The sequence below is a fragment of the Metopolophium dirhodum genome, chromosome 8 (assembly GCF_019925205.1).
Source record: "Metopolophium dirhodum isolate CAU chromosome 8, ASM1992520v1, whole genome shotgun sequence".
In the NCBI taxonomy this organism is placed as follows: domain Eukaryota; kingdom Metazoa; phylum Arthropoda; class Insecta; order Hemiptera; family Aphididae; genus Metopolophium; species Metopolophium dirhodum.
In genome coordinates, this window is record NC_083567.1 from 14,807,581 (window position 1) to 14,825,418 (window position 17,838).

The 17,838-nt window shown below is 30.2% G+C and overlaps 3 protein-coding genes across 5 annotated transcripts in view; all 3 read right to left on the reverse strand.

Annotated features, from left to right (window-relative positions):
- The window catches only part of LOC132951129 (phospholipase A1-like), a 31,882-nt gene extending 27,628 nt beyond the window's left edge, over positions 1-4,254 (reverse strand). Inside the window, exon 1 of one of the 2 annotated variants that reach the window (XM_061022846.1) lies at positions 3,843-4,254. In XM_061022846.1, the coding sequence (XP_060878829.1) occupies positions 3,843-3,924 (82 nt within the window). In that variant the 5' untranslated portion in view covers positions 3,925-4,254. Of the gene's footprint in view, positions 1-547; positions 567-3,842 lie in introns of those variants that run through there. The other variant, XM_061022847.1, reaches the window with a different exon arrangement.
- Positions 4,255-7,509: 3,255 nt separating this feature from the next.
- On the reverse strand, positions 7,510-13,520 carry LOC132949842 (uncharacterized). Its single transcript, XM_061020920.1, has 2 exons — positions 13,281-13,520; positions 7,510-8,171 (listed from the first exon to the last, which is right to left on the reverse strand). Exons 1-2 carry the CDS (start codon positions 13,374-13,376, stop codon positions 7,938-7,940), a joined length of 330 nt encoding a protein of 109 aa, XP_060876903.1. The 5' UTR covers positions 13,377-13,520; the 3' UTR covers positions 7,510-7,937.
- The window catches only part of LOC132949840 (protein ENL-like), a 29,060-nt gene continuing 24,643 nt past the window's right edge, over positions 13,422-17,838 (reverse strand). The window contains exon 3 of one of the 2 annotated variants that reach the window (XM_061020918.1): positions 13,422-13,671. In XM_061020918.1, the coding sequence (XP_060876901.1) occupies positions 13,533-13,671 (139 nt within the window). In that variant the 3' untranslated portion in view covers positions 13,422-13,532. The remainder of the gene's footprint in view (positions 13,672-17,838) is intronic. The other variant, XR_009665146.1, reaches the window with a different exon arrangement.

Here is a 17,838-nt window from a genome sequence, read left to right on the forward strand (position 1 = left end):
AAAAATTGTATTTCGATACAGTTACAATATTATAGTCATGCAGTCATCATCGTGTGAAGTGAGTAAATCTAACTCAATATAGATATCTAGAGAGTAGAGAGAGATATATTGTATATATTATGGTCATATAGATCAGTCAAAATATAAAACTGAAATATAATAAGCTGACATAGAGTAATACTACTGTGAATTTTATTGACTTCTCTTGTTCAACACTTTACTAGTAAAATATTATACAATATTAGTAATTACATTATATATGTATGCACACAACGTCAGTAGGTACATCACACTCGTTTTATAGGAATGACTTAATGACATTCGAAAAACTTTTCTGGTTCAAAGCACTTTCGCTAAACTGAATTAAGTCGCAGTTTACGATGGACCGAATTAATATACTATTTCCTTTGGGTGTTAAGTTGTGCAGTAAAGTTAAAATTTTGCGTTTCTGCAAACGAGACAATGAGTTAAATGAAAGCGATGAGCTTGCTTCCTAACGGCATATTATTATAATACAGTGTTTTATCTCAAAACGCATATAACGTACTTAGGCGATTTCATTTCTTCAACGTCAAAATCTCTTTTGAAAAATTGTTCAATTTGTCCGTTTATAGCTCCGTTGGAAAGGATAAAATATAATATATTCGTTTCATCTGAAATAATATTTATCATGAATTTTATTACACTTATCATGGAATTAGCTTTCTCCTTTTTTAATATTCAAGTGGGTTAGGTACCCCGGTACCCGTATATACAAAATAATGTTTCACATCCGACTGTCTGAATATATTTTTAATGCGCAGGTATTTAGAACTTACAACCGATGTTATGTTCGATGATAATTAGATAACAATAATTGTGTATACATAGTTATAAGACAAGTACCTCTATAGTAATATTATGTTTGCAACTTAATGATAACAATACAATCAGCTTGTTACTGAGTGTTTGTATACTGATATTTTCTCGAAATTATGTATTTTAAACACTAATCGATAAAAATAGTTTATTGAGTACTTCTATCTTTTTTTTACGAACCTACCTAATAGTTACACACAAAATTTTATTATAATAATTTATTACAACGGTGAATATTAAAACACAATTTTATAAAATATGTAACGCGTTTTCTTTAATAATGTAATTAAATGAATGGCCGCGTATATTGTAATATATTATAATAACAACAATTTCCTTACTAGGTACATAACGGTAAAAAAGTTAAACGAGTAGGTAGCTAGTACTCTCGCGTCATTATGTATCATTATTTTAAGTATGTTTTAATGTTTAGTTCCCTTGACACGTTATTTTTCGTTATCAAAATAACATCAGCATAATAATTTTGTAGTATTCCAACGACGGTCGGAACGAAAAGGTAAACAATATAATTGAAGAAAATAATTATTGTGCTCCTAATTCCTATGGTATAGTAAAAGTAATTTAAAATAAGGTCGTGTACAGACCAATTTATTTATTTACCTCCAAAATGTGACCCAGTTTAAACTGGAGTTTTTCCCTTTTATTTTCATAGTATTTACCTACTATTTAATGTCCTGTATTCAAACTTTTTCCTTCCACACACTTGGTATGGGACCAGACCGTTTAAGCATCGACCTATTATGAAAACTATTCACTGGTTATTATATTATGATCAAAATGTCCTCGGTACCTAATAGTTCCCGGTAGAAATGGTAACTAATCCAATGTAATTAATCGTTATTAAAATAATGTTACATACATTATAATTTAGGCAGATGATAATAAAATTATAGTATGAGTGTATGACAATAAGAATGAAAGATTTCGCATCTATATCCAACAAGTTTTATTATTTTTTAAAACTCATATAATTTACATGTTTTATAGTAACAATAATTATTGAAGTTATTATTTCTAATTATATAATTTAGAAGTTTATGACCTGCAATGCTATTGTCCACCCTAATTTTACCGATCTCCAACGACACGTGTTCTACCCAAACATAATAGTATCGGAATCGTTTGAGTAAGAGCAGGTAGTTAAGTAATAGTACATTACTGACCTAGGTATTGAAGAAAACTGGACAACAGAAAAATAATAATATTCTGCTAGAAAATATTATTAATTCCATCGAGGGTTGATCCGTGACCCCGCAACAGCTGCTGTGAGGATGAAAAACCAAAAAGTCAGAGATGAAAAACAAATTTTTTCACGACCAGCCGTCGACTTTGGGACGATCAGTTTTCAAATGTATATATAATTATTTATTTATGCATATTTTTTTTCGCGCCATCATTTTTAAAATGTCATAATTATTCCTGGATTCCAGAAAAAAAAACCTAAAAAATATATGTATTTGGTTAAGTAGAAAAGTTCCATAACATTGTCAGCCAAAATTCACTGTGCTTATATATTATTGTATAAATGTACGCCACACAGGAATTTCAAAAAACTATCATTATATGGTAAGTAATATGGTAATATTATGCTCACACACTAAACAACAATTCTGTGCGATAAATCACAAGCAATAAGCCCTGTCATTTGTATATTAAAAATTTTTCTTACCTACATAAACGCTTTATATTATAGGTCATAATAATATACCTAGTAGGTACATAAAATACACCGTTCCCAATCCTCTTAATGTGTGATGTTAATAGCGATAAATTATTTACGGTTGACATTTATAAAGGTGCTTTAGCTTGTTATTTTTAATAAAAAAATTACAAATTGTAAGCATTTTGTTAAGCATGGTTCTTAGATTTCGTTTAAGCAATTATAAATGAAATATCAAGTTATTAAAAAATATCTTAATATCAAGTAAACATCAGTAATATCTGCTACCTATTAACTGCAATACACTTATTTCATACTATACACCAAGTATACACTATGTTTTGTACTTTCACATTATTTTAGTCTTTGCAAAAAATGAGATACATAGTATAGTATAATAATGGGTTCCAGTGAAATAATTTTGCCGCACACTATAATATAATAGTATTCAATATTGTACTAAATATCGTGACGGATACTTTATTAATTATTATTTTCAGATGTCGATTCTCGTGATACATATAATGTGAGTTCTATATTAATTGGCATTTAATTTTAGTCAAATTAGTGCAACATCTACGGTACGCATCTATTGCGTATACGCTTCAAAAGAATTATTCAACTAATATTTTTGGGGAACATTGATATTTTTGAAGTGAAACTTCTTAATGGACTTAGGAAACCTTAAACGTTAAATGTTTTATCTTAATTTAGCTTTTTCAACAAAATATCTAGGGAAAAATTATGGACATGAAACCATGATTTGTTCTCCGTATGAAGGTTGATTTTCAATAATAAAACAAATCATTATTTTAAAGTTATATTTTATAATCGTATATTATACCAGGTCAGGTTTTCTATTTAATATAATTTTAATAAAAACACTAATTATTTCGAAACGTTTCAACTTTTTTGAAAATATTTTTTCTTACATTGTTTGATGTAATTTCAAAACAATTTTCAGTCTATTAAATCAATTTAAAGTTGTGAAAAAGTTAATTAAGTTTTAGGACGATGTATATTATGTGACGTATACACTATGGAGTATGTAGAACACCATATACATAGGACTTGAAATTATAATGTGATACAAAAATATAAATATCATTGTGTATATAGGTAGTAATATTGTTAATTTATAATTATTTGGTAATTTTAAATGTATATACCTATCGTTAAAAATTATATTTGTAAACCAAGATAACCCTGGGGGTTCCACACGAGTTTCTCTCGGTAAGGCCCAAAAATCGTTTGATATCAAATTAAATATTAAAAAATAGTTAAATAAATATAGGTGACTTACCGGAAGTGACGGAAGCGAACAACACGCAGAAGAAGCCGATTTCGTAGACCACAACGGTGCCGGACCTGCTGGTCTGAGTCATGTTAATATTGTTATACTATACTATAATTTTGTTATGTTGTACTTTTCGTCAAAAATTCACTGCGGTCGCGTTCGGATCGGAATTTTATAATTTTTCGGAGGAAAAAATGTATACCGCTCTTCTTCGGCGACTAACACTAATATAACAATGTATGTGATGTATAGGTATAATATATAAACTACGCCGACGACGGTATTATTATTATGATAATATTATATCGTTGACGACAAATAACGATTATATCATAATACCTAAGCTATCGTCAGTGCAGTGACCGTAGTATTGAATACGCGAGTGACAGCTATGGCGGATGGATCGTTTTTAACAGCGTGTCAATGTGAACGTAGCACGTGCGTTGTGGTGGTGGAGGGGAGGGACACTAGTATTTAGATAAATCATCGAATCACTATTATATTACAGTCCACCGCAGACATTAATTATTGTAATTTACAGAAGCTACCTATATAATCTGACACCTGCAGTAATTTACACCCCACCACCTCACGTAAGAGCGCACTTAATATTATGCAGTCGCATAAATTGGTATAGTATAATATACTTGGCGGACCCGTCTGGTCGCCACTGATTACAGAATACTAACAGACCCGGTACACTTCGTTGCCGATAAAAAATACCAGATCTCAATATAATAGGTTAACACTGCGTGACGGGTGTATATGATTCAAACTTTGTTTAATTCCCTATATGTAATATTTAAAAAATGGGTGCAGTTCCAAACTTAAAAAATATAGAAAAACTCACTTTTATATCGGCGAAAAGGTAGTAATGAGTAAGTAACTTTTTTTTTCATGGATACCTCTAACCAATATTGCTAGTAAAAATAAACAAATATGCGATTATAATTTTACAAATTACTGTGCTGGTAAAAAATATAGTCGACCAAATACCGAATACAGGGTAAAATGATATCCAATATTAATAACAATTTTATTTTATACATCCGGTGGCAACCTTTCATAAACAAAAAAAAATTTCTATTTCCATCGTGAATCTTAAAATCTTTGTATGAGCACCTCTTTAAAATTTGAATTTTGGTATAACCTTTCTTAGTGCATATGGTGGCACGAATATATTGTCAAGATGTCAAATCCCTAGCTACCATACTTAGCGGCTCAATGTTTATTAGTAAGTTAGTCAGGGCACGTTCAATTTTATATTTATTATATAGATATTAATTAACATTTATAATGGCAATATATGTTTTATTTCGATATTTTTATCAACTAATTACGTAATTAGGAATTAATCAATAAATAATGATTGTTTATTTTTTTAAAACAAATTCAACAGTTTAATAATGTTTTGATTTTTCAGTTGAACACATTTATAGTAGGTATATCAAATTCAACATTTCCAGTATGGTTTTAACATCTTAAACAATTTTACAAAATGTGCCAACCAAATACGCTAGGGAAAATTAGAATAAGATACGCAATTCTATCAAAACTGTGTAAAAATAATAAATATATTTTCAGAAAAAGATAACAAAAGACAATAAGGAAGAAAGCAATTAAAAATTTAAAAGAAATATAAAAATACATTAAAAAGAGTAAAAAATCAAAAAAACCATGGCATTATATTCTTTTTTTTATTTTTATCGTTTTTCGTATGTCGTTATGATTTATCATTTAACTTAAATTAAACACATCAATTACAGTGACATACTTTGCAACAGCAAAGTACACTAGACATCTAGTTTTGAGGTTAAAACTTTACATACTGCATCAAAACTATAAATTCGTACCTGCCTATAGTTGTTTACGCTGTGGACTGTGAAGGGAGGAGAAATATAGTGGTAGTTTGTAAATGAAAAATAAATAAGTACAATGATTTAGGTAATCAAAATGAAAGATATAATTATAGGAAAACTTAAATTAGTTCATTTAGATGAGGAAATTTTCATTTTAGATGCATTTCCTTGTTTATTTAGACTTTAAATGACGATGACGATATAACGATATAAGAACTAGTGAGTTTTTATCTAGACAAATATTGATCTAGTGACTCGACACTGGTATCAAACGCCGTGCACTAGGGGCTTCAGAAACCCAATAACATGATATCGCACACTTGCATGCAAAACGTTGTAACTACATGTAAGTTACTTACAACAAGTATCTAAATGTATACCTATTTTAAGGATAAACTTTCTAGAAACTTAAACTATTATTTGTTTGCATGTTTCGACTAAGTGGAAATATATTATATATAGATAATATTGCCGAACCGGTATAGATGACATCTTTGATTTTATTTTTTTAATATACTCCGATATCATTATAGGTACCTATCCATAATGTGGAGAGCTAATATTTGGACTTGGAACGTCTTACGTGAGCTGGGACGATATAGGCTCGCATGTGCGTGGGTACAGTTATAATATTTTGTCCGCCGTTATAATAATAATATAATATAGGTACACTTGCTGTTGTTGTTATTTACTATTCGACCCTCGTATACACATAGTACCTATAAACCTATATTCCTATTCGACGTGGACTATTGACATACAAAATGCGTGCCAACCTTTATAATAATATTACACTATGATATATATAAATATTATCGTAATATGACGTGTGGTTTGTACAGTTATCCGCGATGCATATATTATACATCATACATGAGCTGTGGACGACGAGGAATTTAAAGCGCAGTGGCGACGACTGAAATGTAATAATAAAAGTGTACTACTGTCTGCTACTTACCAGTTATATGTATAATATTATAACAGGGCAATGGTGATAATATAACCTGCTCCATATCATTAAAATTACACGATTTAAAAAAAAAAACTGTTCTTATAAAGCGCGCATTACTATATATTTTACAAAACTATCTAAATTTGTCAACAATGCTTGTAATGAATTTGGTTTTATTTCCGTAAACAAAACGTTGTATTATAGATGTTTTAAACATAAGTTTAGGGCACCTTATGTCCGTTGTATCTGTCCGTCCGTTAGTTATCAGTACATGTAGTTACGATTGTTGATAGGTATTGTTTTTAAATTGTACATGGTATCACGTTGCGTTGTATTAAAATATGTTTAGAAACCGGAAATTTAGGAAACTCGCAGAATGAGCTTTCCCAACTTGTTTATCTCGCACACAAACATTTTGATGTAAAAAACTTAAAATAGTGGGATAGTTGATTGTTATTGTTGTATACCGTGGTGCTGGAACATAAGAAATGGCGTAGGTATCCCTGCCTGTCACGTCCTGTCATATCCAAACTTTAACATAATATGCTTAGGTACTCACAAATAAAACAACCGTTGTTTCAACATCATATGTTTAGACATAATATTGTACATGTAAATCAAACAGTTTTTTTTTTGTTAATTTTAAACTGTGGATTGCTATATTTTATAAAGAACCTGATTACAGCAACAATGACATAAAACTGTGGTATATCAATAGTTAAACCTGGGTCATCCTGTAAATTAATATAGGCACCTATTGCGAATCGATCGGGCGGGACTAGCGCGCAGCTGAAATCGATTAAATCGTTATAATATATATATATTGTAAGGCGAGGTTCCACAATATAATAATATACAAAAATCAAATAAATATCTGAACTTATATTAAATGACACTAGTATAATATTATTATAATGTATTGTATAATGTCCGGTTAAAATTATTGTGTGCGTTGAAAACAATCGAAAAAAAAATTACATATTATTACATTAACATTTTAATATTATAACATTGTGTACAGACAGTTAGCGATATAATGACTAGCAGTACGCCACGCGTACGTATGTAATATTATATTATAATACAGTACATGTATAACAATGATAAATGCAACATTATTGATCGTCAGATTTATCCGCGCAATCTATTTAACATCACCATATTATAATATTATTATGCAATATAATACAATATTACATCGTCACACGCGGTATCGTACCGTAAATCATCGTCGTGAAATATTGTTGAAATACGTAGATGATAATAAAATATAACAATATATTATTGTCGTTATTGTTCGATTTGCTTGGGCACGGTGGTGGTGATGACAGGCCCGGAGGACGACCAGCTCTCCTCAAAGGATTCCTCGGACGAGAACTGTTGCGACGAGGACATTACCGTCTTCTTTTTCACGCCACCGTTGGCCAGCTTCTCCACCGACTCCGACACCGACTTGGTCGACTCCTCCGACTGCACGCTCTTGGCCTTCTGCTCCAGATGCGAGTTGGCCGTGTCTTTGGTCACCTGCAATCAACGAAAAATGAACGATTTTAAAACAAACAATTTTACTGATATCAATATTTAAAAAATACTATTTTGGAAAATTTCAAAATTATTACGATTGATAGTATTTTTTGCTTATGTTTACTGGACATAAAATAAGTTAAAACTGTTGTCTCGGCGGGTGGTTATTCATACAAATCTAATATTTTCCGTTAATTTATGTTAATATTTTATAAGTGAATTCATTTGACTCCGTCGAGTATTAATAATAGTTATATCATCTAAAGCGAAAGGAAATATATCATAAAGATAGAGAGAGATGTTTTTCAAATACCATTATAATTTATAGATAATATGTGTTTATTTTCTACAGAATTTTTGCCTCATCAATATTTTTAAATGTATTTAATCTCATCTACTTTAACCAATTATAATAAAATGGACTGTTCTCATTTGAATAAAAAAAACAACCTTTAATTTGATGTTGTGAAATATAATATGGTCTTAAGTAGGAAAATTTACAAATTTTTAAAATTTAGAGTTTAGATAAAATATCAATTATTATGGGATAAAATGGTGAGCATGTATTGCGAATCACCCAATACATAATAATATTGTTGTCGTGGTATATTATAATATATTATGGTTATTATAATATGTTTATGAGTTTTATTTTTTTTATACGGTATAATGAGCATAGTTTTATTTATTTGAACTTAATATCCAGTTGGTTAACACTAATTTAGTCTTATAATAAGTTACAAAAGCAAATAGTCTAACAAGCTAAACTATATACACGCTTCTGAAATTGCATTTAAGTTTAATGAATGACTAATATATAATGGGTCGAAAAGTAAATTTTCTTACTAATTAAACATTGTGTAATGTGTATCCATAGACGCACTGTGGTAATTTCTGAGAATAACGGTTAAATTAATAATTGATGTGGAGAAAGCTATAGATTTTAAAAAGTGGACTTGTTTTTTTTTTTAAGAAGAAACGTGTTTTTTATTTTTTCAACAAATACTTACTCAAATTAAACAGTTTGTGTTTTTAAAAGGCAATCGTCGTTAGTTGTTGGTCTGAAACTTTGAATTAGACCCAATATAAATTGGTGTACCTACTTGATCATTTATCGATTATAATTTATAATAGAATATTAGTAGTAAAAAATCATAGAAAAACACGAAGGATAATAAGTAATACGATTTAAAAACAATTATAGCTACAATAATTCATAGTACGATGCCATTCGCTGAATACTTTTTTATTAAACGAAATCAATTGTTCAAAAGCTATTTCATATTATATTGCTCACATAAAGGAATAGACTCCAAAACTCTACTTCGTTGTGACAATAAATTGTAATAATTTTTGGTGAATAAAACAAAATATGCATTCTTCATAGACCCTATGGCATATAGTGCGTATTGCTGTATTGGTGGTTCCTACTTCCTAATATAAAACAATAACAATGTACTTAGGCTCAATCCCACATATTATCCTTTAATCATCGACATTTTTAAGTTTATTTAAGGATCATAATATTTTTAAATAATTATGAGTACCATATTTTATAACTTCTTATGGAGTTGTCGTGTATACCAACTTATTTTTCTTCTAATGAGAAATATCAGTTATTTTTTCCTGCAATCTTTTTATGTTTTTTAAAAATGTTATGCATCTAAATTGGAATTCTATCGGGTTGTTTTAAGATTATTGAACTTTTTCTATTGATGATAATTATTCTAGGTCTATGATAATAGGTTCGAAAGATAATATTATTATTATAGGGGCTATAATACGCTGGTTTGAAAATGATTGTAGGTAATTAATATTAATCTATGGACATTTTAAAATTTGTAAATATTTTATGGGTAGAATAAATGCTAGATCCAATTTTACAATTTATTTTATATTTATTAGGAATGTTATTACAAGGAATATCCTAAGTATAATTTCAATACATTTTAATAACATAAAAACTAAATACTCGTTAAAATTGTTATTAAAATACATCGACATATTCTAAAAAAATATCTGCTTAACAATTTGCTATAAAAAAGAGTGGTACTCATAAAAATAAAGAAAAACTGGGGTGATCGTGCTTTGGGTGAATCGCCCTGTATGAATTCGTTTGATCTACTTTAATGCCATTAAATGTATTGGGACGCATACAAGGCAATTTATACCGCCGATGGCATACGCAGTGGCGATCAAGTTTACCGAACGCGTATTTTCCCACGATATGTAACAATATATTATATGTATATGTAATAATATGTATACCTAATTACGATTACATACACGGAATTTGGGTTTAGTGGCAAGCGTGATAACGTTTTACTCGGCACTTCTGTGCCACAGACCATATTATGGTTCCACGATAAACCAAAAACGCCACCCTGGTGGCAGAGCTGGCGGTGGATGATAGAATCGTCCCTTTACAGTATTATATCGCACGCGGTATAGGGTTTTCCTTTTTAGTGCATTCAAAAAGGGTATAAAGTGCCACCATGGGCGATTTTACATTTTTTTTTATTGAGACGACCTCCGTCCCCTCGGTATACCACCTCGGCGCGCGTCGAAATACTGAAATTGTTTTTACATACATATATATTATATACATAATATTGTATTTATCGGTATGTCATTATTATTCCACCTGAAAACACTCGAAAAATAGCCGATTACGTATGATCCATAAATTATTATTATTATTATTATCATGAGTTGTGCCGAATACTTGCTTAGTGTTTTCAATTGATCTCAACGCATTATTAACGTACACGTAGTGACCTGTTCGACGATTTTCCAAACGGGGCGATTCGAGGCTGAAGGTCATGCGATCGTCTGTCGCTTTGGGCAGGGTCATGAATCACGAAGCGAGACCAGAAGGGCCGTGGATTTTAGAATTAGGAACATAGTATATTATGGGATTTAAATAGCAATAACTATTAATAATCAAATAAGACACAACACAATAATGAGAGGGGAACAAATTACGTTTATTGAATAATAAAAAGTTAATTGAATGCCGAGAAAGCCAAACGGGCATAAGACTGGGAAAAAAATTAAAAAGAAACAGAGATACAGTAATAATAATCCGATATAAAAACGAATAAATCCAACTTACACCACACGTTACAACGTTGACCTATATTATACATCTGGTGGTGGTGGTGGTGGTGGTTGTGATGGTAGTATAATATATATATATATACAACGGGTTCTTGTATACTATCTATTGGTTCATAATTATAATATTAACTCATTAGATTTAAGTAGGTATAGATCAATAGTCGCGCACGTAAACAATATCGAAACAAATATAGGTATAATAAGGCACTATATTTTACATGCATAATCGCATATTTTTTAGTAGAAATAAAATGAACAATAAACTCGCGATATCCCATCAGTATTAAGCAGGACTGGACCTAGGTGTACGAAACAGTAATAAATTTTATTTTATTTTTGTAGTTGAGCACCGATAATATTGGTACCGCACTCACGGTCGTCCCTCTCGGACGGTTCGGTTTCAAATTTAAAAAAATAACGGGAGTTTATGAGATGGACCACGCGTGCATAAGACAATTTAATGTTTCAAGACCCGTTCGAACAATATTTGTGGATTTGTTTTGTGTTTTTCGTTTTGTAATAAAATATCCAGAGACTATATTTTTAAGGAACAATTGCAGGCAACGCGTTTACTTTGGTGTACATTATGTGTACTGGTGTCTCGTAAAACTCGGGAGCGGTACAATAAGTTTACGCACACAAAACAAATCAAAATAATATGCGTCTTCGTCGTAAATAAACTTTTGGATGTTATTGTAATAATAATAATTGAGATCGCCTGGTTATCTGAAATTATTTACTGTAATTTATTCTCGCAAACGGGGAAAATAACAAAAGCAATCCAAAATATGATTTTTAAAGTACGATAAACAAAAAAGTAAAAGAAGATAATATTGTGTTTTATTAAGCCACGCGTTGTATTATGATATAAGAATATAATATTGTATATTATTCAAAGTGAATATAATAATATTATTTCTAATTTCTATTGCAGATTTATATCGTCGTGGTTTTTTGAGTTTCTTGTATTCTCGTTCTCGAATTTGTTTTTGATATTTGTGAAAAGAAAAACTGTATACACCTATAATACACTCTATACACTATATTATAATAAATAATTTTTTTTTATCTGCAAGTTCTTTTGTTTTTGGAACCGAATAATGTGTAAGTAAAATTATTCAATGACAGCAAAATACATCGATACCAGGTCCCTTTAGTATCCAGATACGTCATCAGGATAATTTTCTGCTTTCCAGTTTCGAATACGAATTTACGAACCTATTTTGTTATCCGACCAAGATTGACATCACTTAAAGGCTGAAACGTGTCCAAAATTCAGGAAATTTATGATCATATGAATTTCGGATTCAGTTAGTTAAAACTAAAGACAACAATTAATTTAGTTTTCACTTTTCAGTTTCAGTACTTCCAAAAATCAACAGTTTCGAAATGTTTTTTTTTCGAAAATTTGAAAGCTAAGTTGAGAAATTCACACGACAATTATTCCCAGTAAAATCAAAATTATATGGAGGGGACCAAAAACACGCATTTCCACCCTTCCCTAGTCAAAAATTAACATTTTCGAAATCTTTTACTTGCGAATATTTATGGCATACCATTCCCTTTAAATTACAAACTTATAGTTTTGAAGTTTGCAATACACTCCTTTCCTTCGAAAAATCAAAAAAACATTGAATACATGAAATACGTGAAAAAATTCCAGTATAATTAATACAAATATTTTTGAAAATAATTTTTTTAGAATATTTGACAAGCCGCGAGCCGTACGCGTGGATTTAAAGCACAGTATACACGTTAGTTAATACTGTAGGTACATAAAACATTTTGGCTCTAATGCTGATTATTTTCGGTTTAAGTACAGTCAAATAAGCAAATAAGTAAATAACAAACAAGCTACCTATTATTTTGTTCACACTTTGCGTTAAAATTGCCTATACGGCACCCTTTAAAAACGGATGGCGTGCATCACCGTTACAGCACGGAACAATAATAATAAATTGTACCTTCGTATTTATAATAATAATTTACCTCTTTGGTACGTTCAGCCACTGAAGACGTCTCCTCAGTCGCCGTCACTGTTTGTTTTCCGGTATTGGGTTTCTTTTCGACCGTTTGAACTTCCATTATAATGATTAAGTATTATTACTATTATTATTATTATTTAGTATGGGTAAGATTTTTTTATTTTTAATTTACAATTATAAAAAGAAGAAAAATATGTGTTTTAAACTATTTTTATACAATGGCTGGAGAGACGACTAAACAAAACGTGGCGGCAGTTCAGTCGTTCTTTTTATAAACGCTTCGGGCGACGGGCGGCAGCGGTTTCACTTCTACCACTTCTTCGTCGTCCTCGTCGTCTTCGTAATCGATTTCAATATCGTCGTCCGATAGCTCTTCACCGGAATCACTGTAATCCCTTAAAAACAAATAAATAAAAACCGAGTATTAATACGCGTCACGCATAACATATTATAATCATTATTATTATTTAAAAAAAAAAACATAATAATATCATAATGACTAAGAGCGTCGATCGGCGAACGGGTATAATATTATATGGCTGGTGGTGACCGTTAACAGTATAATATGCCTGATCGTTAGTATAATATGTTACATTATGATTTATAACTTAAACGGTTCATAATTTCATATAAGTTTTCCCAAAATGTATAGAAATAATATTACAACACGGACACCGACTACAGGTAGACATGTTTGTTGCATTTTGTTCGGGCCATTTATAAATTATAATATTATTGTTATTTTAATATTATCATTATTTGATGCGCGGACAGCGGTTATGACGTAAGTATACAACAATGATTTAAAATATCTAAAATTGGGTGTACAGTCAGATTAGGGATTTGGTATTTTGGTTAAATGGTACACAGAGTGTTGAAGTTATTATTTTTATTTTTTATACGAGAAATTTAATATATGGGCATTCGCGAACTGACCCCACGCCCTCCGTGTATGGACTCGGCCCCTCGCAGTTTTTTTTTTACTTTAACTAAAAATCAGAACAGAAATTGACTCAAATTAATATAATTCCAGAAGTGAATATATCTGTCATGTGCATATCGACTGCATCTTAAACGCGTATTAGCATATTATATATTGAGAATCTATGGCATTTATTTGATAAATTATTTATTTTTAATGTATAAATCGCATACGGTTGCAAACATTAAAAATTACAGATAATTCATAACGAGAACATAAACCACGATACGCTTTACAACCAAGTATAATAATGTTCATATATTTTTTTCATTCATCTCTGCGTATATTTTTATCCAAATGTTCTCTTTCAATATGAATATTTTGCTTAAAATAAAACTATATTTAGTTAGTATAGTTACTATTTTTATTTTCATTTTTAACTTTATCGACAGTATTATTACCTACCTAAATAAATTATTGTTGATTATTATGTAATTTAATAACAATTAAGGTAATTTAACTCAAAACGTATTATGTAGGTATTAAGAAACAAAAATCTAAGTAATTATATCATTGGGGGGGCATTTGAAATGTTTCTAGCCTTTTTCGTTAAATCTGCCACTGATCGAATTAATATCACATATTCACAGTAAAGTTTTGACCATGACCCTTAACGTTTATAATTTAATTTACTCATTGGAATTTAGTTTTGAAAATTTAATAATCCAATATTATTAGGTACCTATTTCAACGATGATAAATTCAATAAAAAATATTCGTTATAGATTTATTGTTTTAACCACATTAAAATTAAAATTTGAACGACTGATCCGGTAAAAGCTAGAAAAATTCAATTTATTTCATGGGTAGGTAATAATTAAATTTGCAGTTGTTGAATATCCAAAGTGACAACACGTCAACACGGATGCTACCTAACAAAGCGAGCGGGAAATTTGTTTCATACAATTTTCACAGAATACTACCTGGGTACTTCGATATGTATAAAAATCGAATTTCAAACGAGATTTGATGAGTTACAAAATATTATAATTTATAAGTACCTATGTAAAATGTTTGTCCACAACAGTCAACAATTCCGCTCATTTGTACTTTAAATAAGGTTATAAGTTATAACTAATTAACTAACTACTCGTCCGAAACTTGCTATTTACATAATATATCGAAATAGGTAGGTACCTACTCCGAATAATATTCTGCTTATAGGAATATGCAACAAACAATATGTGGTAATTCAAAAAAGTAAGAAAAATGTATTTTCTTATCAAAAATGTTGTTTAGTTACGACTTAAAGTTATGTAAAAAATATATATTTTCAAAACATTAATAGTTTTTGAAATTATGAGCGTTTTACGTTGTATGAATCACCTGGTGTAAACTAAATAATACACAGTTACCATGGTATGTAAATGTAATAATGCACACTATACCATGGTATGTAATAATACACAGTAGGTATAGCAATTACCATGGTGTGGTTATATGTAATAATACACACGCATTCGTATGTAAATTACTTTGTTTGTACACAAAATATCATTTGTATTAGTGCATTACACACGGACTAAGATATAACGGACTGGAAACGAGCAGCTTATCATGGCCACAAATGTATGTACAAGAGGCAAAGTGCGGGGGGGTCGCAATGTGTTCCTAGAGTTTACAGCGCCCTCTGTAAAAAACAAGTACTAAGACACAAATTGTGAAGTCAAATAAAAATATCACCGGTAGCGCTGAAAACTTCAAGAACAGTATTCTTATCAGGTAAGTGACACCTTCTCTTGGCCGTCCGTCCCTTCGACCCCCGCCGACCATGTCGTTTTCAGTCCATTATATCTTAGTCCGTGGTATTATATTATTATTATTATTATAAGATAATACAAAAAATTATAGCCTACTATAAGGTCTTAGTAAAATTTGCAAAAATATATTTCGTCGCCGACTTACTAGGTGTGCGCGCATAACATAACATAATAGTATTATTATTGTATTTTTGTATTATGTGTCTAGCGCAATATTATAGTGTTAGTATAAAGCTACTATAGACGGATTCAAACGACGACGACTGCAGATGCTTTCGACCTAGGTCTTTATTAAGGTGCACATACGCCAAAGCGACATTATACACACACACACAAAATATAATAAACAGCGTAATGACGTAAAGAAAAAATATCATTATATACACACGGCGTACGAGACTGTTCTAATATTTGGTCGTTTGTTTTTGTTTATTTTTTATTTTATCGAGGGGGTCTTCACAAACACGGTTGCACAAAAAATATATTAAAATATAGTCAATACTATGATAATATATTAATATGTATTATAGACGGTTAAAATTACATGTTCATAACAACGAAAACCTTAAACCTCCAAGAATAATAGTATACATTATATTTACGATACAAACCTAACCTAACCTAACGATATTATGTTTTACAGTGAGATTATTGTAAATTAAACAATGTGTGTACAACTGTGCTAGTTGCTGACTTATAACGTTGTTTTATAATGAAAATTGAAGTATAAGCCTTATGGTGATGCATGTCAACAATAATTAACATCGTACGGTTCCTTTAACTCAAGTAATACTTTCAACTATTATTTAAATTGCTTTAGTTTTTCATATTACACTTGCTTAAATATTTATTTTAAAAATAGGTGGCTAGCAAACGCTGGTTTTAATTTCAATTTTTTTGAACTATGAGTCAGCAGTTTTTTCGCGATAATATGGGTTCCATTAAAAAAAATATATAACATTTGTCTGACGAAGTACTTGTTATTTTATTATTTAAAACCATATACTATAGTATATGTAATAGAAAAATAGTTTTTGTTATGTAAGTACCAAGGAAAATTTTTTTAATAAAAATGTATTGTAAACTGCTTAGATTTATATTTCCCTGACTGAAAAATATCACAAATTATTATGAAACTATACTCAAAGTGAGGTCGTTTAAACAATTCATATTTTGAACTGGTTTAGTCCCGGGGCCGGTGGGTGGGAAACCCAAGACTTGAATCTAAATATCTGATTGGAATACAAGTGTGGTTTACTCAAAAATTCCTTATTTGTTATATATATTCTGCAGACTTATTCGAATAGTATGAAGAATACAAACAAAGAAAAAATGTATTATTTTCATGACCTGCTTAATGTTTAACACATTCAGTAGCGGATTTTCAAAAATTTTCCGGGGGGGGGGGGAATGGGGTCCTACAAAATAATATGGATTTTAAATGTATAATTTTTTTTTTATTTTTATAAAATTAATTAATTAATTATTATATATGTATCAGTGTCTGGGGGGGGGGGGGGGTCCAGACCCCCCACGTAAATCCGCCACTGAACACATTTATTATGTTTCAGTATGAATTTTGATTACGTTCGTTCCAATTATATTATAGTTCAATAAATTAAAATAATAATATACTTTCTGTCTGTAGGTCTCGTTAGCCATACTATACTTGTATATCTGTAAACAGACTACACACTATAAAATATTATGTATATTCGGTTCATTGTCCTATGACTAGTGGTCATTGAATTTAAATCAAACAAGACAATTAAAAACAGAACTAGTAAAGTCAGTCATCGTTCCGTTCAATTAATACAATA